Source organism: Gallus gallus, chromosome 2 (assembly GCF_016699485.2).
Source record: "Gallus gallus isolate bGalGal1 chromosome 2, bGalGal1.mat.broiler.GRCg7b, whole genome shotgun sequence".
NCBI classification, from domain to species: domain Eukaryota; kingdom Metazoa; phylum Chordata; class Aves; order Galliformes; family Phasianidae; genus Gallus; species Gallus gallus.
In genome coordinates this window covers 6,611,798-6,631,008 of record NC_052533.1, presented here as the reverse complement: position 1 = coordinate 6,631,008, position 19,211 = coordinate 6,611,798, and the positions used below count along the sequence as shown (strand labels likewise).

Here is a 19,211-nt window from a genome sequence, read left to right as displayed (position 1 = left end):
GTTCAGTGGAGCCAACTCCCGCTTCTCTCTGGGAGTAGGATTGAGTCCTAACAAATTCCAGTGTTTGCTTGATTATTCATAGTGAAAGAAATGTGTCTGTGATTGCAACTAATCAAGGGTCCGGGCCACATGCAGAATTCACATGAGCTGAGTGTTTAAAAAGAAAAATGAATCATGCAATGAAGGGTATTTACTTTGGATGCTTTGCAACTATGGGAAAAAATAAAATAAAATCCCATATTTCCAATTATTCCTGAACAGAAAATAAATGTTTCTGGTTTTGTCTGCTTTCTCACTGCTAATAAAGGTGATCATATTAATTAACGTAAGCAATTATAGGAGTTAGAGTTATTTCATAACTATCTACGCAGTAATTTGTTGACTGTGGCCTAGGATGCCCATATGCACTTGAAATCATAGGGTTTTATTTTACTTACATTTTCCCTAGATGTATTGAACAAGTTTGAATCCCTCAAAACAAAAGGACTGCAGACTGAATTTAACTTGTTATCTTATGTTGAATAGGGCCGTGGATCAGGATTCCCAGGGAAGCGGAGGCCACGTGGTGCAGGTCTTTCAGGACGAGGTGGCAGAGGCAGATCAAAACTGAAAAATGGAGTTGGGACTGTAGTCATTCCAGGGGTAAGAACACTTACTTTAAAGTCATGTTGTAATCTGTGAATGTAACATAACCTAATTCAACTATAATTCTTTCATTAAAATGCTGCTTAAAGCCAAAGAACACTAAAAAGTAGAGGTATATGATGAAATCTGGTTATTATTATGTATATATGGTTATGAACTACAGCACTAAAGCAAAATAAACCTGAAGCAATTTTATGCAGCTGTTGCCACTTATAGGGACAACTGCTGGGCATCTTGGCATACTGCTTCTACTTCTCAAGTGGAAAAAATGCCAAATAAGTACAACATTCACTGAATGATGGAGTGGGGGAGACCAAGGCACGTGCATAGAAGTAGAACAGCAGCCTTAGCAGATCAGGCCAGAGGTTGTTCTACACTGGAAACCGAACCTGACTGCTGAGGGAAGAGCACAGAAAGAAGAGCCACAGACAGTGAGATACTGCTGTTCTGTCTGTGTTGGGGACTTGCTGAACAGAAGGTGGTGTCATTGCCTTGGACAGCTACTGTTGGAGTTTTCTGTCATAAATTTGTGTATGTACTTCTGAAAACTGCTAGTGACCATGTTAACCTCTTTCAGTTCTAGAACTCATGAGCCCGTTGAATACAGGCACACCTCCTTTGCTTTACATTGCTGCCTGCTTCTGAGAGCCCTTAGAGAAAAGATGGTTGAGAAGTGTATTTTATTATCTTCCTGCCACTCACTTTTTATAGACATCTGTCATTCATCCTTGTTTTCCTTCCACTTTTTCATTGCTAATCTGGAGAAACCCAGTATTATTTGATGTTCCTTGTATGAAACCGTGCCATACAGTTGCTGTCTTTTTCAGTTGTTCTGATGTGTTTTCCTGTGTTGACTTTGATCTGCCCTTTTATATCTCAGGACTCAGTCTCATGAGGTTCTTAGTGCAGTTCTTTATAGTTGTCATTCATTTTTTTATTACTCTGAATATCTTAATATTGTTGGCAAATTTTGTCACCTTGCTCCATGTTCCAGGTTGTACATGTGTAACACCATGGCCTGTTAGCAGTCATCCCTGTCAGGATGTTCACCCTTGAAAAATTAAAAAGATAATTGATGTTATTGTTGAAATTGAGTCATTCACATGGTTATTTTTTTAGAAAGCACAGGTTTATACTTCAAGACAAGCCAGGTTTTATAGAACAAACACTTAAAAATTGTAACAAAAAGAGAATTTTTGGTGAGGTTAAGTGTTGTAACAGAAGTGACCATTGCTGTCCTCAGTTTCCCATAGGAATTTGAACCTGTGACTTTTAAAGTGAACGGCAGCTTTTCTGCTTCAGAGTTGGGAGCAGCAGTGTGGCTGTCTTGTAATAAAGTAGATGAAGGTATCAGTAAAAAGAGATCAGCCTTTTCCAGATCAGTGGTTGAAATAGAAGTATTTTCAGCCCCTTTGCTAAACTTGTTCATACTCGTGGGATGGCGACCATTGCAACTACATGAATTTGGAAATCATTACATTTAGGGAATGGGGGAGAAGGTGGCTACAGGTTAACTCCCGTTGGCTCATGTCTGGTGTTAAGCTAGCATTGAAATTGCAGTAATTCAGTTCTTCACATTCTGCTCTTTTGTACATATAAGCAACTGAGAACTTTGTAGAATCTGTGAAAATACATGCATGGGAAAAACTCTCCCTAAACATCTTGAGAGGTGTTTCAGGAGTTCTTTGGGTTAATTAGCTACAGCTGCAGAGCTGTCTGCATTACGGTACTTAAACCATATTAACTGTATACTTATATTCCCTTTTTAGCTATTTCTCAGTAAATGCTGATTTTCAGCAACAGTGTATCAGAAAGATTCCTGTAGCTGTTGTAACAGTATTTATATTTGTCTCTAGTGATGTTGGAATTTGTGAAATATTTAGAATATTATTTAAACAAAACCAGGAATGTAAGTTTTGAACTGTGTTTTTAAAATAATCCACAATTATAGAACTAGAACAGCTGGTAATGTTTTAAGACATGTTGTCTCATGTCTTAAAAAACATGATGTGCTTGCTAATTATCTTGCTTGTTTTGCTAGGTCACGACTATGGATATTTCGTCTAACAAAGATGAAGAAGAAAACTCAATGCATAATACAGTTGTCCTCTTCTCTAACAGTGACAAGTTCACTCTCCATCAGGTTAGACTCTTAGGCTTTCATTGTGTTTCATAGAATCATTAAGGTTGGAAAGGACCACTCGGACCATCTAGTCCAACCATCAACCCATCCCCTCATGCACACTGACCATGTCCCTCAGTGACACATGTGCCCCTTTATTGAACACCCTTTTCTTGGTGACTTCACCACCTCCCTGGACAGCCTGTTCCAATGCCTGACCACTCCGGAGAATAAATTTTTCTGAATATCCAACCTGAATCTCCCCTGGTGCAACTTGAGGCCACCACCTCTCATTCTATTGCTGTTACCTGGGAGCAGTTACCCCCACCTCTCCACAACCTTCTTTCAAAGAGCCATAGAGGCACTAAGGTCTCCCTTGAGCCTCCTCTTCTCCAGACTGAGCAATCCCAGTTCCCTCAGCTGCTCCTCTTAAGACTTGAGCTCCAGACTCTTCACCAGCTTCGTTGATCTTCTCAGGATGTGCTCCGGTGCTTCGATATCATTGTAGTAAGGAGCCCAAAATGAATGCTGTACTTGAGTTGTGGACTCACCAGTGCTTTTAATTAAAAAAAAAAAAAAAAAAAAAAAAAAAAAAAAAAAAAAAGTAAATGTCATTGTTAAGAATTTCATCCTTAAGCTACCAAGCTGGGCCTTACTATTAGATATTTTCTGAATTTCCTGTCTGGCATGTGTTGAAAATCTATGCTTTTCTATAATTTCAGGATATGTGCGTAGTTTGTGGGAGTTTTGGCCAAGGTGCTGAGGGCAGGTTGCTTGCCTGCTCTCAATGCGGTCAGTGTTACCATCCATACTGTGTCAGTATTAAGGTGAGTGCTTTGTTATTTGAGAGATTACTTAATTACACTGTTTTCATATTGTACTTTAATAGCACTATGCTGCCTTTGGTTTTGTGGTAATTAAGGGAGTCATTAACTTGTTAGATATTCTTCAGCTAATGTGACCATTATTTGTATGCAACTTGTGAAAGACTTTAATTAAATGCCATTTTATAGTATGCATTGCCTCAAGAGAAATTAACCTTTTTGTAATTTCACAACCATAAATAGTACTGATTATCCAGCAGTTGGTTAAAATAACAGTTTGAGATATCAGCTTAAAAGCTAAATACAAGCGAAATTAAAAACAAAGAAAAAAACGTAATGCATCTTCATTTACTAGGGGCATAAGGTTTGGTTGATTCAATTTGTCTGTTGGCTGTCAGAATTGACAGCAGTTGGAGTGGTTAATTAATACATTTTTCTTTCATTAGTCTACGAGAGAATGTGTGAAAATTGAATTTGAATGGTATGAGTTGACTTAGTAAGCAGATAATAAGCTATTTACTCCAGTAGATAAGCTATATGCTACTTACTATACAAGTATATGTATGTAAAACTGGGATTTCTTCGAACACATCACAGAACATTATTTAAAATGTACTTTACAAAACATCATATGCATTTTTCATGCAGCTGTAGTCTGGCTTTACATCTGTATGCTACTTTTACATTATTGAACCTCAATAAATTACTTGCTTTAGGTTACTGAAAACTCAGCATTGGCTGTCGTAGGGTGATACTGTCCTACACGTAGACCTAGCGCAGTGTTCTCTGACATTCTGAATTTATATTCCTGAAGAGTATCAGCAATTCCACCCAGTTCCTTTCTGTTTGTTCCATTCCCACTTAGGGGAACTCCACAAAGTCTAATTGAGAAATGGCTCCTTATGATGTGGTTAGTGTGAGTGGTAGAGCACCCTGTGCTGCATAGCCAGGCCTTAATTTATGTACTGATTGTACTTCACGGAGCAGAGTTCAAATAATTTTCACCTTGCTATTTGCAGATTACTAAAGTGGTGCTTAGTAAAGGCTGGAGGTGCCTGGAGTGCACTGTATGTGAAGCCTGTGGGAAAGCTACAGACCCAGGAAGACTACTTCTCTGTGATGACTGCGACATCAGTTATCACACTTACTGCCTAGATCCACCCCTGCAGACTGTTCCGAAAGGAGGCTGGAAGTGCAAATGGTGTGTTTGGTTCTGGTGTCAGAAATGCTGGCCTTTTTTGTTCCATGTCGTCACTTTGTATTTGCAATGTCAGTTTAACAGTAATTGCTTTAATTGTATTTGAGTCAGGTGCATTAAAGCAAACAAAATACTTTTGCTTTGTTTCATTCAGTTATCCATTCAATATGGTTAGGTTAGGTTGAGGTTGGACTTGATGATCTTGAAGGTCTTTTCCAACCTGAGCAATTCTATGATTCTATGGAAATTGTTGTTATCTTCTCTTAATAACCTTTCTTCATACCAGAAACCACATAAGTAGAGGTGGACAATATTTATTTTGAAACTTCTAGACAAAAAAAAAAAAACTAATCTACATTCACTGAAACAATAAGATAAATTAATTGGCGTTACACCAAATTGCTCTAAAGATAAAACCCTCTGAAAACCATTCATGGTATTTGGGTGAAATACAAACCAAATAGACGTCTGTGTGGCTAAGTGTCTCATGGTGAATGGCAACTGGAAGCAGGCTCTCTTTGACCTTGTTAAGCTGTTACGTACACCCATCTGCCTGTTTTTGCAGATTGAAAGGACTTCTCACTTAGGAAATGCTTCAAAAATATAAAAAATACAGTACCGTTCAAAATCTAAATAATAATTCTTCATTCAAATAAAATATTTTGACCTGAAATAAGCTTATTTCCTCCCATGGAACTAGTTTGTGATCTAAAACTAAATTATTCACCCAGTTGTAAGTTAGGAGAGCTTTAAAGCCTCAAAACAGTTGTCTTGTGAACTGAAAGTAACAGATCATTCTGTCTTTTCCGCAGGTGCGTTTGGTGCAGACACTGTGGAGCAACTTCACCAGGTTTAAGATGTGAATGGCAAAATAATTACACACAGTGTGCTCCCTGTGCAAGTTTGTCTACCTGCCCAATCTGCTATCGCACTTACAGGGATGAAGAGCTTATAATTCAGTGTAGGCAATGCGATCGGTAAGGATCACTACTGTTCTACAGGCTTTTTCTGGTTAAAGCTCTTTTTGTTTCTGACTTTTTCCCCCAGTATAAAAGCATAAAGATGAAGGGAAAGGTCTTGTGGTAAAGAACACTGGACTGAATCTCGGAAGTCTTTGTATTATTTCATTCCTAGTTGTACTACAGATTTTATTATATGACTCTGGGCAAATTAATTAATCACTTTGTGCCTCATCTTCCCCCTCTGTAAAAATAAAATACAACTAACTTACCTCACGAGACTGTTGTGGTGAGGCTAGATCTAGATTATGTTGTATCAGATGAGTAGTTAAAATGATTTCAGATATAGGGAGAAATTATAACAAGATATATTTGCTTCTGGTACCTTGCTTTATAGAGTTTTCCTTCCTGTGAAGGGAAATAGGTAATCTGATACTCAATATACAGTATTTAACACACACCTCTATAGAAGAATGTTGTGTATGGAGAACCTATTTCATCCTTTCTCCCTATTAGAATTTAAATTAAACAAGTGTTTCACATTTACTTGGACCATATACTGATATTTAGGTCTCCTAAAACACCACATATTTCCTTTAAATTGTATTTTTTCCCCCACTTAATTTCTAGATGGATGCATGCAATCTGTCAGAACTTAAACACAGAGGAGGAAGTGGAAAACATAGCTGATATGGGTTTTGACTGTACCATTTGTAGGCCATACATACCACCAACAAACGGTAAGAGGACAATTGAAACCAATGGCAGGACTGCACACTGCAATAAATAGGTTTGGGAATGGGTTATGGTTCTTTTCTGTGATGGAGAGTTGGCTTGTTGTAGAAGCAAGATCTTTGTTTTTATTTTAAGGGCATACTGGAAGTGTCCTGAGCTCTTTCTCACCCTCTAGTAATTGGCTGTAAACCCATCTCTGCAGCCAAAGGCAACCTATCGGGGAATTCTTGATAGATCTAGTGAAGGTAATTTGGGCAAAGGACTGAAAACATCTGATATTGAAAGGGATAAATACATCTCACTTTGTCAAGAGGAAGGAAGAACGATCTTAATTGAAGAATATTGAAATAAATTCTGTGAAGAAAAACATTCCATATATCAATGCTTTGAAGCCTTCTGAAGCAGCAGGAGCTGTAACTACAGTCCATATAAGCATTTTTTCCCTCCAATCTTATTGTTTAGTAATACCACTCCCTCAGCTCTCCCAGTATTTAAGACCTATAGTTCCCTGGATGTGATATTTAAGAATACCTCCATATTTCCCTGCTTGAGATTCTCTGTTTTTATTAGTTAAAATACATATTTCTAATGAATTTTCATCTCCTCTGGACATGTTTTCAGGGAACATACCGACTTCCTTGTCTGTAGTATGCAGTTTCACAGCATTGGTACTTCAGGAGCTGAGGTTACTGCGGTTTTTCTCTTTGAGCACAGCTATACCATCTGGTTCTGTGGGATGGTACTGGTTAATTTTATAGTGAGTGGCTTGTCAGCAATTAGATTGGCCTATTAGATGATTTATGGTCTTGCTACAAGAATAGTATCCTGGGTCTGTTTTCTCTGCATGTCAGCTCACAAGAGTGTCTGCTTCAGTCTGTTGCTTTAACAGAGCACTGACACCTCTATGCATTTTCAGAATAATAGTATGGTAAAGTGTTCATGTTAACCCTTTACTGAGAGTGTCATCAGATTTTGAGAACGTGGTAGAAGGAGGAAACAAGAACCAAGCAGACATTTAAAGAACAAAACACCAGGGGTAAGATTGAGATAAAGGGTTGACTACACCACAAGGCTTGTGTTTGAGAGGTCTGCCGAGAAATGTTCAGCAGAGATCTGGAGTTCCTTTATACCTCCTGTCCTCATACTGATGTGACAATAATTGTAGCTTAATGATGTGGCCTTGGAAGGTCATATATTCACTTTTATAAGTTGATCAACTATATGTGTGTAGTTTTAGAACACTTCTAAGTATCGCACTTGCGTCACTGTTAGAAGTACAGATTACATATACATGTATTTCTACAGCTTGCTTCACATGTGAGCTCCACTTTCTCAAGTTCAAAATGAAACGAGTTTCCTAAGTGGGAAAACCAAGGAACTTGTAAATATAACCATTTTCTGTTTCTTTTGGTAATAATGTTTGGACACTTAAAACATGCGTGCCCAAATAAGGAATACTACCTTTTCCTTTTACTTACGAGCTTGCAGAACTACTGTTTGGGTGATAATAAGGTTCATAATTTGGCAGGTGGAACAACTTCAGAAGGTGGTATCAGATGTTTAACTTCCAAACATAAACTGGCCCCTCAGATAATCCTTTCTGATTACCACCATGAAGATGTGTAGGTTCATCTTCTGAGAAATAGGAACCAGTCCTGCAAGACCTGTTAGAAAGTTCCCCACCCTCCTTTGCAATTTCTGCTCAAGTCTTTTTTGAGACAAGTTTCTCTGCTTTTTCTTTTTCGTTTTGACTCAGTATGTGTAATAATTCTAACATGTGTACATTTGCACAGTTGCATGTCTGAATATATCATTTGGTGCATGTTCTAGAAATACTTGCATGTACTTCTGTATGAAATTTCTCAGTGTTTTGTTAATTTTTTCGACAATGTGTTTGAAAATTCTGTGTAATTTTTTGTTTTGAGATGAGAGAAACAAATGCTAACAGTATAAAGTTTCTTAGAGTATACCATATGGTAATTTTATTGGGATGGCTCTTTCTCTTTCCATCTGATCTACCACAGAAGATATTAATGTGTTGCAAATATTATTAAAATTTTCTCTACTACTTTATTTGAAAAGAAGCAGGAGCCCCTCAACCTCGTAACTTATCACTACTTAGCAGCTGAAAAAGTAGGTATATTTGTTGGTAGTAAGTAAATATCTTCTAGGATGTATGTATTGAGAAAGAGCTTCCATTTTTCTCTCTTTAGAAAACAAGAACTTTAAGAGTTCTTGCCTATTTCATCTTAAGAATATCAGATATGTATCTGATAAACTTAAAGTCATCTTCACGAAATAGGAATAAAATATAAATAGCTTTTCTTCTTGAGCATACATAAATATCCACAGCCAGCATATGGTAAAATTTGTTCCAAAGTAGTGTGCCATAAGCCTTAATTTGTAGAATTTTTTGAAATGCTCGTCTTTGATCAGTATTTCATCAGGTTGTTTTTAACATGGTCTCATGTTAAAATACAGAATCATAGAATCATCTAGGTTGAAAAAGCCCTTCAAGATAACCAGATCTGACCATCAGCCTGATCTGCTGATTTCCATCACTAGGCCATCTCCATTAGTATCACGTTTACATATCTCTTTAATATATCCAGAGATGAGGACTCAACCACTTCCCTGGGCAGCCTGTTCCAATGCTTGGTCACTCTTTACATGAAGAAATTCTTCCTGATACGCAATCTCAGCCTCCCTTGGCTCAACTTGAAACCATTTTGTCACATCCTATCACTTAACCACCTGAGAAAAGCACTGCAGCCTCCTTTGAGGTAGTTGTAGAGAGCAATGTTGTCCCCTCTCAGCCTCCTTTTCTCTAGACTAAACAACCTCAGTTCCGATAACCACTCTTTCATGAGTTATGTTTTCTAGTACCTTCACCAACTTTGTTGCTCTTCTCTGAACATGCTCAAGCAACTCAATATCGTTATAGTGAGGGGCTCAAAAATGAACACAATATTTGAGGCGTGATCTCACCAGCGTTGCGTTCAAGGGGACAGTAATTTCTCTACTCGTACCGGCCACACTGTTCCTGATGCAGGCTATGATGCCATTGGGGATTGCCTTCTTGGCCACTTGGGCACACTCTTGGCTCATGTTCAGCCAGCTGTTGACCAACACCCCTAGGTCCTCTTCCAGGCAACTTTCCAACTGGTCTTGTCCAAGCCCATACTGTTGCATCAGGTTTTTATCACCCAAGTGCAGGGCCTGGCACTTAGCCTTTCTGAATGTCAGGCAGTTGGGCTTGGCCCATCAATCCACCCTATCCAGATCCTCTGCAGAGCCTTCCTGCCCTCGATCAGATTGATATTCCTGCCTAACTTGGTATCATCTGTGAGCTTATGAGAATAAACTCAATCCCCTCATCCAGATTACTGATAAAAATGTAAAACAAAACTGGCTCCAAGACTGAGTCCTGGGGAGCACTACTGGTGACCAGCTGCCAATTGGACTGAACTCTGTTCACCAGGACTCTTTGTGCCCTGCCAACCAGCCAGTTCTTCACCCAACAAAACAGTACACCCATCCAAGCCACAAGCCAATTCTTGGGAGGAGAATACTATGGGAAACAGCATTAAAAACTTAGCTAAAATCCAGGTAAGAAACATCCACAGCCTGTCCCTCATCTACTAAGCAGGTCATCATGGAGGAGATTAGTTTAGTCAGGCAGGACAATATGCTGTGAAATGACATCCAAGATCTGCTGTACCTTCCTGGTATTTTTTGAATTAATAATAACTTCTTAATTCATAAGAATTTTGAACATTATCAAGATTGTTTTTAATGTTACCACTATTCAAGTCCTGGCAGCTGATTTAGGTAGCAGCAGCCTTTGTGCTGTAGTTCCTGCGCATTCAAGATAGAGATGTGCATTTCTCACCTCCACAATCATACTCTCTCCCAGACAAGCAACTCTAAGCCATCTACCCATCATTTCTGCCTGTCATTTACTACTGTACATCATGGCTTCTCTTATGGGAGCCCCATCTGTAAATTCCATCCCTTCAGCTCTGCCTGGTTTTCTTTAGTAGGAGCAGCTAAGGAGATCTGAATGCAAATGTACATAACAGCTAGTTACAGCTCATATGGTAGTATAAGACTTACTGCGTGTACTTCACGTTGCTTCTGTATCCTGTACTTATAACATTAGGAGCTAAAATTTTAAATTTTAATTATTTGGCATGTACATTATTTCAGCTGTTAGATTCTTGTATGTCATAGTATTTGCAAATAAATCCCCGCATCACACTTGTAGTTATGCAGGCATCTAATATTACTTAGGTGCTGTCTCTCCACATCGACCGTTTTGTACTGTCCCTTATGCTGATTTCATTTTTTCCTAGAATTATTCATTTCCATTGCAGCCACCTTTCATTTTGAACTGTGATTATTCTCATCCTATTGGATTTTGTGCACCTTTTTATTTATTTGTTTGTTTTTACTGAGGCTGCTGGATGCTGTATATCATTCAGCAGGTTTTAGACCCTTTGGAAAATAACCATATAATTTTGGTTGAACATCTGAGTTGATCAGAAAGCACCGTCCTTTCTTTGTTTTATTCTTTATGGAGTATTTTTTCGCTTGAACCATCTTAGTCTGACTTGGAACTCTTCTATTATCCAATTTATTGATTTAATCTTTTATCTGCACTCTAATTAGCTCCTTTTATGGGAGTTTGCTCAATACTGTCTTCAAACGTTGTGCATCTTCTTCAGGCCGGTTTCTGAAATCCTCACTTTGTCTGCTGTCAGCTTGTTTGTCTATTTCAAGTCTACGCAGTCTCCAGCACTACATTTGTTCAGTCTGATGTGGACGAAGACTCCATGTTGTACAACCTTTGTGTTAGGACACCACATTTCTGTTCACAGTAATCTTTCTGTATTTTCTACTTACCTTAGAGTCCAGTTCAATAGTTGTTAACTCTGACTTAAAACAACTTGCAAACAACAGAAAGATCAGATGATATCTCTTCTGCCTTTGGTTATCTCCTAGAATTTGCCTTTTTCTATTCAAGTTCAGAGTCTGTGAGTGTCTCCTATCCTGCAGCTTGTCCCATATGTCTTTTTTTTTTTTTTGCTTCCCTCCAGCTTATTATCTCCTTCAAAATGTCATTTTCACTTTTGTTTCTTAAGTGCTTTTTCCTTCTGTCTCTGTGTTATCAGTTTTTCAGTAATGCTCATGGGCTCCTTACATTTCCTAATTTTCTGTAGTTACACTTTCCATAAAGCTTTCAGAGGACTACAATTCTTGAAGACATACTTTGAATTCTTGAAGACCTACTTTGTTTCCTTATTTCTTATGTATGCTTAGAAAAACATTCTCTAGATTTTGTATCTACTACATCCTTGTTTTGTATAGAAGAAAGTGTTAATGTTATTTGGAAGCTTGTTCTTTTCCTGGTCTTGCCTTTGTCTCCCAGATTTATGTGTGAGATTGTAGCACACATGCAACTGGTCTGAGGAACATGAGCCTTCCTCACGTGCTTTCCCTCGGTGGTCTGGGCGTTTGTAGTAGATGCTAATGTAAAACACTGGATGTTTGTCTAAGAGTTAAACTCAACCTAGCTAGGATTTCTAGGGGAAAAAAAAAGTGAATAAACATTGAATGTATGGTAATGCTAACCATGTCAAACTAACTGGTTTTTTTTTGTTTTAGTTCTCAGTGTGAGATAAAAGCTTCTAATTTTCCCTGTACTTACTGTCTACATAATCTCTATAAAGTTACTACTAATATTAAAAAATCTAATCTACATATTACAGGTTAGTGAAGCGTGATTACAGTTATTGTGATTAATTCAGATGGGCAAAACATTTCTACCCTCAGAAGTATGCTAGCACCAGAGGACATTTTGATCATCATTTGTTCTCTGAAGCATACAAGGCACAATTTTTAAATTGAGCTTCTACTGTTCCATTGGTCAGTATTTTAATTTTGAATAAGAATTACCCTTTCTGACATGAACAAGTCATGTCTCATCTGCTCTAAGATGCTATATCAGCATTACTTTGTTTCTCGTGTATAAGACATCTGACAGTATAGACACAACTAGAAGTCAGTGTACGAAGCTGTTGGAGTCACCTACCGCTTCTGGGGAGATGAGACAGCAAATGATACTTGTTCATAAAGTCCTCCTGTCATTAGCATGTAGTTCAATGAAACCTGGACATTGTGAGTAGTGTAGGGGTTACCTTAAAATACACTAGATCCAGTGCATGTGTTTGCCTGTGGTCCAGTAGGCAGAGATGATTTATCATCATGCTCAGTGCTTCCCCAGTGCCTTTCTTGGCTCAGGCGAGTTGGAGAACTTCAGCTGATGCCAGGCTTGTTTTGTAGCCACATTTTATGAGACACTGAAAAGCCTTTCTTTAAAGGTGCTAGTGAAAGTTGCCAACAGCATTCATTAGGGAGTTTAACAGAATAGCTCGAAGGAAGACTACTTCAGAGTTTCAGTTTAAATCAAGTCACACTTTTTAAAAGTTGAAATGATTTTCCTTATATTTTTCAGTGCCTTCTTTGGACTGTTGTGATTCATCAGTTGGAGCTCAGATTATTTCAAAATCAAAAGAACTAGGTAAAGAATGTAAATGCTTAACCTTTGATCATTTAGCGTATTGTAAGGGTATACTTTGACATCAGGCAGAAATTCCTTTTTGTTTTTGTAACATATGACATTAACTACCCTTCCAATTATCACAGCATGCTTTTCATTTTTTTTCTTTCTATCTCCTTTCTTCTCTTTTGCTTGCCATACCTGTGCTATAATAATAACCTGAGATTGTGCTTTGATTCTGCAGACTTAGTTGCTTTCCTTAATATTAGCAATAAAAGATAACACAGTGTGGCTGAGTTAAAAATATATAAAGGATGAAATTGTAGGAGGACACAACTTTTCTGTATTTGTCTAGTGTATGCTAGGAATTTACAGTCTTGACAAGCCTACTGACAAGTCATTTTTTATCATAGTCCCTAACACTTTCATCATGTTAGGATAGCTTCCATCATGTCAGGATTTTATTCTGCTTGATACTGCTAAGTGTAGTTCTGAGAGAAGCTTATCCCCTCCAATTTCTGAAAAAATATATGCAGTTTTTTATGCACTCTTTTTTAGTTCAACTTAAGAAAGTAATCATCTATGAAGAGTTGCATTCAGAGCCAGCTGTGTTTTGGGGTGCAGGATGTTACATAAGAAAATATTTTTTTGTCAAAGAGAGCAGAAGTTATGATGTTCAGATGTTTTCAAAAATTATGTTATCAAGTCATTATGCAATTGGAATCAAAGAGCAGAAGCATCATTGCAGCCTCTTCATTACTGCACGTTCCCAGAAAGTTCCCAAACTTCTAGTTGCAGTTGCCAGAGCAGACGACTGAGACAGCAGTGTCTTCCTACACTGTGAAGTTAAGGAATGATGGAAAGAATTTATCAGACTCAGTTGTCGTGCAACAGCTTCAGAAGGTAGAAGTCTTGTAGGTCTTGGGAGACTTGAGTTCTACTCAGTTTACAAAGAGATCTTGAGCCATTCACTTGATATAGTTTATTTTTTTGTCTACCTATAAAAGAGGGTTAATGATTTGCCTGATTCACCAAGAGTTCTACAAGACTAAAGCTGAGTTACAACATGAAGCTGTACTGCTGAGGGCTTCGGCTGTTAAGCAGCAGGGACCCAAACTAAGACTTGCACAGATTTTTCTGTGTCAGCGATACACAAATACCCTGTAAGGCACCAGTTTCCATAATCAAATAGTTCTGTCTAATGAATTCTGGATGTAAGTTGTTCTGTAGCAATGTAATGGATGGTTGCTGGATTTGACATCAGACTGAATTATAAAGCTGTAACTGTAATGTGTAAGACAGTATCATATCTCTCTGTTTTATTTATACTGACTTCCTCACTCATGAATCAGTTCCATACATGTGAATTATTAACTCTTAAAAATTCTGTTCCTAAAGATCTAAGACTTGTAAATTAAAGAGTTTTATATTGCTGTTATGATTCATTTAACTTTTATAGACCCACCGAAGACATATACACAGGATGGAGTCTGCTTGACAGAATCCGGCATGTCTCAGTTACAGAGCCTAACTGTCACAGTACCTAGAAGAAAACGGACGAAACCAAAGCTTAAATTGAAGATTATAAATCAGAACAGTGTGGCTGTGCTTCAGACACCCCCAGATGCCCAGTCAGAACACTCAAGAGATGGCGAGATGGATGACAGTAGAGGTAGCAATGTTCTTTTTGCCCGTCTTGTATGTTGAGTGCTGCACTACATGTGTACGTTGCATACATCTCTTGGAGAATTTGTCACACTCATATTTGTAAATTCTGTACTGAATGATCTGTGGGAGTTGCTTGGTCAGTAGTCATGACTCATTGTTGAGCAGTTCAGGGATTTTCTTACCATTGTTCTGTTTTGTCATCCATGCCATGTGAAACACTTTTCTGAGGAAATAGGAATCACGTCTTTGTTTGATCATTGGATTACTTTAGGGAATACTGTGCATTTACTGAGTACAAGTGCATTTTGAGGCTCTAAACAGTGCAAACATCATTTGAAAAATGGTACTGTTGGCTCAGCAGTAGATTCCTGTAAGACCTATATTTGAAACCAAGGAGAAGGTGAAATAGCTCTTTACTCAAAGTATTTCTTTTATGAGGTGGGCTAAACTGAGAGTCTGAGGGGAGAAAAATACTTTTTGTTTGTCCTTATCTCCAAAGTAGAATTTAAGACAGGATTTAAGTTTGAAAGTGAGTTCTGAGATGTTGCTCTTGTTCAGGTTGATGACGCTGTATGTAGAGACCTGCCACGTGGTTTCAGTTTCCAGGGTAGAGTATCCATATTCTTAGATGGAGGTAAGAGGAAACGTAACAGTGCTTGCACAGCATCTCAGGCTGGCAAGGGATGGAGGGGTCTAGGCTAACACTTGCCTATCTGACTACCTCATTCTTTGTATGGGAATGAGATTTTGGTAAATCGTAGAAGCCTTTGGGAGAGCTCCTTCAACTGCATATTTGAGCATGGAGCAGACTTGTGTCGCAGGGGCCAGCAGTACTCAGTCTCATCTCCTTCCCTCAAAGTGAAGTGAGCACAGCAGCTAGAAGGTGGGAGTTGAGGGAGGGAAAAGAAGCCCCTAGGAATAAGCTACCTTCTTTTTACTTTAAATCCTCACTCCTAAGCAGTAGAAACAGCAGCCAGCGTGGTGCAGTGCCATTCTCCCATCCTCCTTGCCACAGTCTGGCTGTATATCCTGATAAGTATGTTGGTAGGATTGGTGTTAATCCGTGGCCCGAGGAAAGGCTTACTGAAACGGCAGGTGTGAAAGTTATTACATTAGTCATGCAGGTGTCTGTTACGAGTGGAACATGGGCACCCCACATCACCACAATCTAAAGTGCTCTGTTTATGCAACGTTCCCTTGTTGTTAATCAGATTAAATGTCATAAGAAGCTTTTTTTAGATACAGAGTGTGTGCTTGAGATAGCTGGGTAGTTCAACCATCAACATAGTTTCCATCTTAACTTGTTGATATAAGTATTGTTCCTGTTGTTTGATTAGCACATTCTTAACCTTCTGCTACGGACTACAGGTTTTTTTAATAATAGTTTCCCTTTGTTTATAGCCTTAAAAACAATTAAGTAGTTGATTTTCTTTTGTTTTCTTTGGAGTTCACAGTGTTTGGTATATTATCGTACCATTACTCTGACTCTTATTCATCTCATGCCTTCATACAGTCCACCAAGTGGGTTGTTGAAGGGAAAAATGCTTTCAGTTTTAGTTTGAAGGCATCAAGACAGAGAATTAACCACTTCCCTTATTCTTTCACAATGGTTGTTCATCTTTACTTCTACAACTGTGTGCTTGTATTCTGTTTAACAATGATAACTTTCTTTTCTGCTTGTTGACTTTTACAGATACCCTTTTCTACTAGATAGCAAGATACTTAAATGTAATAGTAGAGTATGATGGTAGAATGAAAGTTTCCACAGACTTTAATTTCAGTTCTGTATTTCTTCTATTGTGGGTTTTTTGTTTTGTTTTGATTTTATTGTTTTGTTTTTGTTTTTCTCTTTTGCTGGAACATAGCAAACAAAAATATATGTGCATGTTCCGTAGGTGATTTTTTTTATGTACTGAGAATCAAAGTGCATTCACATGTGGCTGTAACTGTATGTAAATGCTAGTCTGGCTGTGTTTCCTGGAATCTGTAGTCAGTACTATGTGTACTCTGTAGAGTGGATCAGTGCCTGTTCTCTGAATGGCTAAAGTTTTTGTGTGGGCATCAAGCTGAATAAGCTGCTTTGATTGAAGCAACGTGGTACAGTAATTCCAGGTAAATACAAGTGGTGTGGATGTCACCAAGCTGAGTGGTGCAGTTGATACATTAGAAGGAAGGAAGGCCATCCAGAGGAGCCAGGACAGGCTTGAGGAATGGGCCCACACGAACCTCATGAAGTTTAACAAGACCAAGTGCAAGGTGCAGCACTTGGGTCAGGGCAATCCCAAACATTGGTACAGATGGGGACGAATGGATGGAGAGCAGCCCATGTAGGAACCTAAAGGGGCCTACAGGAAGTGGGGACACTTTTTCAGGGAGTGTAATGACAGGAAAAGGGACAATGGTTTTAAACTGAAAGAGACTAGGTTTGGATTAGATATAAAGAAGAATTTTCTCACTATGAGGGTGGTGAGGCACTAGAACAGGTTGCCTGCAGAAGCACCGGTTACCCCATCCTTGGTGGTGCTAGGTTAGATGGAGACTAGATTAGATGGGGCCCTGCACAGCCTGATCTTGTGGGGCCGGTGTTCCCTGCCTATGGCAGGGGGTTGGAAGCGTGTGACTTTTAAGGTCCCTTCCAACTCAAACCATTCTGTGATTCTATGAAAAGTTAGGCCAGTGACCGAGCCATTGAAAGAAAAAGAGTTGTAGTTGTACCACAGCTGATGTGGTATTACGGTCTGGTTCTGTCTGCAGTAGGACTGAATAGACTACAAGGCGTATTTCTTGAACTATATTTCTCCTGCTTACAAATGTATGCATAAGTACAAAGCAGAAAATTTGTATTTTGATATTTTCCAGGGACTATTGTATATTTACTCCATATATTTCAAAAGCTTTACAACTTAATGAAGATGTAAGGTCATGATTATAATCATGCTTTAGGGATACCAGAAACAGAATTAACTGAGTTTCTCTTCAACACCGAAGGCTTTTTAGTGCTCTAATACTTCACATCTGTTGTCTGACCTGCAGTCCAGAAGAATATAAACTCAAAATTGTGATCTTTGTCTTAAAGGCTGATTAATTCTGTTGGGTTGAATTTTCTGCTGTATAAGTCAAACTCCTCTGCATAAATAAGTCTGCTTTCAGTCAGTCACACAGGTTCAAGTCAAGAACCCTCCGAACTAGGAGTCATTATATATTATCTTCCATCTGTGGGCTGTATTTTTTCAGTCTGTCTTCCTGATGAAAACAAACTCAACCAAACATAACTTAGGTGGAAGGTAAACAAAATATATCTTGCAAGTTAGATGTATTCATATTCCTCAGTGTACTGTTAGAAATTGCTAAAATGCTTAGAAAATGCAGCACAGGGTACTGAAAGTGGTGCCTAAAGTGATAAATCTCAAGATTCACATGTAATAATGATAGTGTTTATTCTCTGGTATTGTGTTGACATAACCGCACAGGAAATTACCGTATATACTGGGTCTTTGTGTAGTCAGGTGGGTTTCTCAAAAGTGTTGAAAGAGCATGGCTATTTATTGTCCTCCTGAAAAAAACTGCTATTCCCAATAATTGCTGAGAAGACACTGAGATGTATGCATTTGGGGAAAATGTCTTCCTTCCTCTTCCCAGTTGAACTTAGCGTTGCATCTTTTCTGCAGAGGGTGATCTCATGGATTGTGATGGGAAATCTGACTCCAGCCCAGAACGGGAAGCTGTGGATGATGATACCAAAGTGGCAGAAGGAGCTGATGGGATTAAAAAAAGAAAGCGAAAACCATACAGACCTGGTAGGACACACAATTTACGTAGTTGTGTCACTTGTTTAGCTCTTTTTTTCTGTATCATAAAAAAAGAATAGGAATAAAATGTGAAGTTATGAAGTGTTCCCTTGCTAACTGGTGATTTTATTGTTTTAAAGTTTTTTACCAAATACTTTTCCAAAGGTTGCTGCACAGCAATAATATGTTGTCAATTACTGGTTTGCAGTTTGAATCTATACCTTGTTACTGATTCTTAACTCAATAGGAAAAGGTACTCCATTTATATCATCGATGGAGACCAGCTTGTGAGTGTATATGCATCTTGAAGTATCTGGATTTCGGAGAACTTCCTACTGTTATCTTACCTTCTGAAAGCATTGATAAGAGTAATGTGCTAAACATTTGTGGAGTACTTCTGGCAATTAATTTTAATGAATGCGTTTATTGGATGGAATTCATTTATTTTAATTTATCAGTGCCATCAACTGTTAATTGTTCTGTGGAATAACTTGTGTCTTGAATGCAGAACCTCTTGAGCTGTCTCTTGACAGAAAATACCTAAATGAATGTGTAGAAAGTAGCTTTGATTCTTTTAGGTCTCATTCTGAACCCAAGATAATAAGGTGTCCTTAGACAAAGGCTGCCTTTTTGAAGAGCCCCTACATCACACTCCTCAGTGTGCCTCAGTGTCTGTGCTAGTGCTGCTTTTGTTTTTCATTATGCAACCT

At 38.4% G+C, this 19,211-nt stretch overlaps 1 protein-coding gene across 23 annotated transcripts in view; it reads left to right on the top strand.

The window, feature by feature from the left end:
* KMT2C (lysine methyltransferase 2C) overlaps positions 1-19,211 on the top strand; it is a 186,815-nt gene that overhangs the window by 117,301 nt on the left and 50,303 nt on the right. For 19 of the 23 annotated variants that reach the window (XM_046930826.1, XM_046930735.1, XM_040695357.2 and 16 more), the window contains 9 exons: positions 526-642; positions 2,687-2,788; positions 3,490-3,594; positions 4,611-4,792; positions 5,602-5,766; positions 6,379-6,488; positions 13,001-13,066; positions 14,505-14,717; positions 18,382-18,510. In XM_046930826.1, the coding sequence (XP_046786782.1) occupies positions 526-642; positions 2,687-2,788; positions 3,490-3,594; positions 4,611-4,792; positions 5,602-5,766; positions 6,379-6,488; positions 13,001-13,066; positions 14,505-14,717; positions 18,382-18,510 (1,189 nt within the window). The remainder of the gene's footprint in view (positions 1-525; positions 643-2,686; positions 2,789-3,489; positions 3,595-4,610; positions 4,793-5,601; positions 5,767-6,378; positions 6,489-13,000; positions 13,067-14,504; positions 14,718-18,381; positions 18,511-19,211) is intronic. The other 4 variants (XM_046930760.1, XM_046930746.1, XM_046930816.1 and 1 more) reach the window with 2 other exon arrangements.